General features: G+C 33.9%; 1 protein-coding gene across 4 annotated transcripts; it reads right to left on the bottom strand.

Annotated features, from left to right (window-relative positions):
• Positions 1-457: 457 nt before the first annotated feature.
• Positions 458-2561, bottom strand: LOC132605442 (secoisolariciresinol dehydrogenase-like). Of its 4 annotated transcripts, none has more exons than XM_060318587.1 (3): positions 2418-2561; positions 2095-2176; positions 458-1293 (listed from the first exon to the last, which is right to left on the bottom strand). In XM_060318587.1, the coding sequence occupies exons 2-3, from the start codon at positions 2130-2132 to the stop codon at positions 501-503; spliced, it is 831 nt and encodes a 276-aa protein (XP_060174570.1). In that variant the 5' UTR covers positions 2133-2176; positions 2418-2561; the 3' UTR covers positions 458-500. The 4 variants fall into 4 exon arrangements, with proteins under 4 accessions (XP_060174570.1, XP_060174571.1, XP_060174572.1 ...); XM_060318588.1 differs by having other exon boundaries at positions 2095-2134; positions 2418-2549; XM_060318589.1 differs by having other exon boundaries at positions 2396-2536.
• Between the last annotated feature and the right edge of the window lie 1181 nt (positions 2562-3742).

Here is a 3742-nt window from a genome sequence, read left to right as displayed (position 1 = left end):
CCGAGAATATTTACCAAAAATTAAAAAATAGCATTTCTTCGTTTAAATAGAAAATCAATTTCTATTTTGTTTCGTTTTAAACGTGTAAAATTAATTTAATAATTTGAATTAGAATTATCCAAATCAAAATTTGATAAACAATAGTAAGTATTTTACACCTTTAAATTAAACGAATTAAAATTGAAAGTATCAACTGATGCTTAAATATTGCTATTGTTTTATTTCAAAAGAGGAAAATAGTTTTCTTTTAAACAAGTCTTCTCTTTTAAAAATTATTAATAAATTTTCGTAGCAAACACGAATATAATAAAGTTTTAGATACGGAACACAAATTACAATGTTATATTAATCGTGTTTTGAACATAGTGTATATATATATTATCACTATTCAAACACAACTATATATATATATATATATATATATATATATATATATATATATATAAATACACTATAATCCAAAGTGTTGGGCCCGTACTGCGGCCATCTAGTTCTATATTTCAAAATTCTGGATACTTGAACATGCCAAGTGCCGGATTATACACGGAGACTCCCCCGTCAATGAATAGATTGTGCCCACTGATATACTTAGCATCATCACTTGCCAAGAATAGTGCTGCTTTTGCAATATCATCCACCCTCAAAGTCACACCTTTAAGGTTCCCAACCGTACCCATAGCCTGCTCAAGCTGTTCATTTTCAAGCCCAATGAACTTCATCGCCAACGGCGTAACCATCGCGTAGGGCGACAAGCAATTCACGCGTATACCGAATTGCCCCAGTTCCACTGCCAGGTTCTTGGTAAGCCCCAACACGGCGTGTTTGGAGCTGCAGTATGCATGCGATGCTGCAGCTCCGAGCCTAGAGCTTATACTGGCGGTGGAGATGATGCAACCGCTACGTGTCGGGACCATGACACGAGCGGCGTGCTTCATGCACAAGAAAACTCCTGTCACGTTAATGCTGAGGACCCGTTCGAAATCCGCTTTCGTGTTGTCGAGGATTCTCGGCTTCATCTCGTCTGATATGCCAGCATTGCAGAACATGATGTCGAGTTTTCCAAACGTGGCGATGGTTTTGTCGACGGCGTTTTGGATGTCGTCTTCGTTTGTGACATCACAGTGGATGTAGATGCAGTTGGATGAGCCTCCAAGGGCGTTGCTAACTGAGTTGCCGAGTTCATCTTGAACGTCGAGAATGTCCACTTTGGCTCCATGTTCAGAGAAGAGCTTTGCAGTTGCTTCACCGATGCCACTAGCTCCTCCAGTCACCGTAGCTACTTTCCCCTCTAGCCTTCATATACAAAATAATAAAGTTATAACTGTCTCATTTCATTGCATCTTATTCTTTTAGCAGGAAAATCTAATGTCCAAACAAATTATCTTTGTTTCCTAAAGAAGGACAAGTTCAGATTTTGAAGTCAATGCATCCAACTTTCCATCGTATAAAGTATTTAAAAAATATATGATAATCAAAGAAAAAACTATTTACTAAAGAGTAATAGTGTCAAGTCCTCTTTAAATTTGGATGGAAAGAGCAAGATCTTATGCCCCTTTACTCAAAACTGCATAACATTTTTCAGCAGAATATGCGAGGGCAGCAAGAGATATTGAACTCAATTAAGCTTTTTGAAAGATAAATGAAGCATGGAATGCAACAAACACCGTTACGACAGTTTCAAGAATTACCCTTAGTACAGGAAATTATCATATACAGGTTGGTCTATTACGAACACTGTCGCAAGCTTTTCGGAAGAAGTATATGAAAGAATTAAGGATGGTTTTTTGAAGAATGTATTACTCCCTCCGTCTGAAAAAGATTGTTCTCTTTTGACTTGACATAAAATTTAAGAAATAAAGTAAGACTTTTGAAATGTGTAGTCCAAAACAAGCCTTAGATATTTGTGTGGTTATAAATCATCTCATAAAATTAAATTATTTCTAAATATAGAAAGATAACAATTTTTTTGGGACAGACTAAAAAAAAAAGGAGGATAATTTTTCTTTTTTGAGACATAGAGAGTATATGAATTAAAGAAGATCAAATATTCACTTTGATTGCATATGCCGTTATAGAGAAGGCTGTGATAGATACCTTTTGCCGATTGTTGAAAGGAATGAAGCAGAAGCCATAACTGGTGATATATGGAAACCAGTGAGTGAAATTTAGAATCAGCCTACAGTCAAAGTAGCATCAACAATAAAAAGTAAGAAAATAGGGAGGGTCATTAGTCCCAACGTATAGTTCAAAATTCGGACTCAACTAATTAAGAGTGATTACATAATGAATAAATATATTACAAGCAACCCATAAATTTTATCGAGCTGAAAATAGTGGAGAACTGAATGTTACATTAACTACAATATGCATTCTAAAAAGGAAAAAAAGATAGAACCTGCAATGGAAAAAAATTGAACCTTAATATCTTGAAAGATTTGCTAGGGGCCAGGAAGAATTCTGAATGATGCTAGGCAAAAAGTTTACTTCCTTTGGGTTCACTCTCTTTTTCTCCATTTTTTGTGTGTATTGCTCTCTATATTTATACACCGAGAAGAGGAGTAGATAGAAGAGTGGGAGAATAAAAGGCATAAGACCTTATTCAATATTTGTGAGCTGAAAAACTAAAATGAGTAGTTGTCGTCAATATCAAATATGTAGGGACGAAGAAACGAGGTGCAAAAATGGGAAAAATATTATGAATTATAATGGCAGAATATGGAAAAAAATTTAATTATTTTTTGATTTAATAAATGGATACTCTTTTTTTACTCAAGAAAAAAAGGGAGTATATTAGAAATGAAAATAAAATAAAATAAAGAGGTCTAAAAATTAAGTACTAAATCATATATAAAAACATTCTTAATTAGGAATGAAAAAAAAATAAGATGAAGATTACAAAATGCATGCACAATTATTTAATTAAACTTATGATACCTTAAACCAAAAGCTAGATCTAAGAAAATAAAAGGCAAAATTCATTTATAAAAGCATAGTACTCTATCTTTATTTAACCAAACATTAAAGATGAAATCAGGACTTGAGAAGAAAAGAAAGTTCTCTCTACCAAATTGTCCGACCTAGGCACTACAAAGACTCTTCCTGAAAGCCGTCGCCGTCCTATTTGACTAATTCCTCGTTGTCTTGTCACTTTGAAAAATCCTTCTATTCAAGATATTAATAAGTGAAGTATTTCAAAATCTTAATAAGCTCTTCTAAATCTTACTAGTCATGTGAGGCCCGGGCTTATTCAGGATATAAAAATAGACATTTTAATTAAAGAAATATAATTTGTATTAGTATAAGTGTACAACAACAACAACAATCATATACCCATTGTAGTCCCACAAATGGGTAGTTATATGAAAACAAAATTTTCATTCCACTCCTTTAATATTTTAACTTCCATTTTGATGAAATTATTTACCTCAAATCAAATGTGGAGCCAGAATTTGACATTTATAACTTATGTATCCTAATTTTCTGAAGTTATTTAGTTCTAAATAAATAATCTATACATAGTTAATGAACTTTTAAGACAAATACATAATTTAACTTGTGCAGCGGATGAAGCTGCTCCTCTCTTAATTAGGGATTAGGGGTTCGAACATGGATATGAAAAAAATCTTTGGAGGAAGCGCTCCCCCCGAATAGGCGCGATACAGTGCGAATTATCTGGATTAATTGGGCTCAAATTGTCACGACCCAACCCCGTAGGCCGTGACTAGTGTCCGTGCTGGACACC

The sequence above is a fragment of the Lycium barbarum genome, chromosome 8 (genome assembly GCF_019175385.1).
Source record: "Lycium barbarum isolate Lr01 chromosome 8, ASM1917538v2, whole genome shotgun sequence".
In the NCBI taxonomy this organism is placed as follows: Eukaryota; Viridiplantae; Streptophyta; class Magnoliopsida; order Solanales; family Solanaceae; genus Lycium; species Lycium barbarum.
Note: the sequence above shows the minus strand (reverse complement) of the source record. Positions and strands in the feature narration are given on the sequence as shown.

What these genes read in the sequence shown, in the direction of transcription:
- LOC132605442 (XM_060318587.1), bottom strand. Translation starts at nt 2,132, where the DNA reads ATGGCTTCTGCTTCATTCCTTTCAACAATCGGCAAAAG. An exon ending in CTTTCAACAATCGGCAAAAG is followed by an intron (nt 1,294 to 2,094) that starts GTATCTATCACA and finishes TTGTATATGAAG; the next exon opens with GCTAGAGGGGAAAGTAGCTA.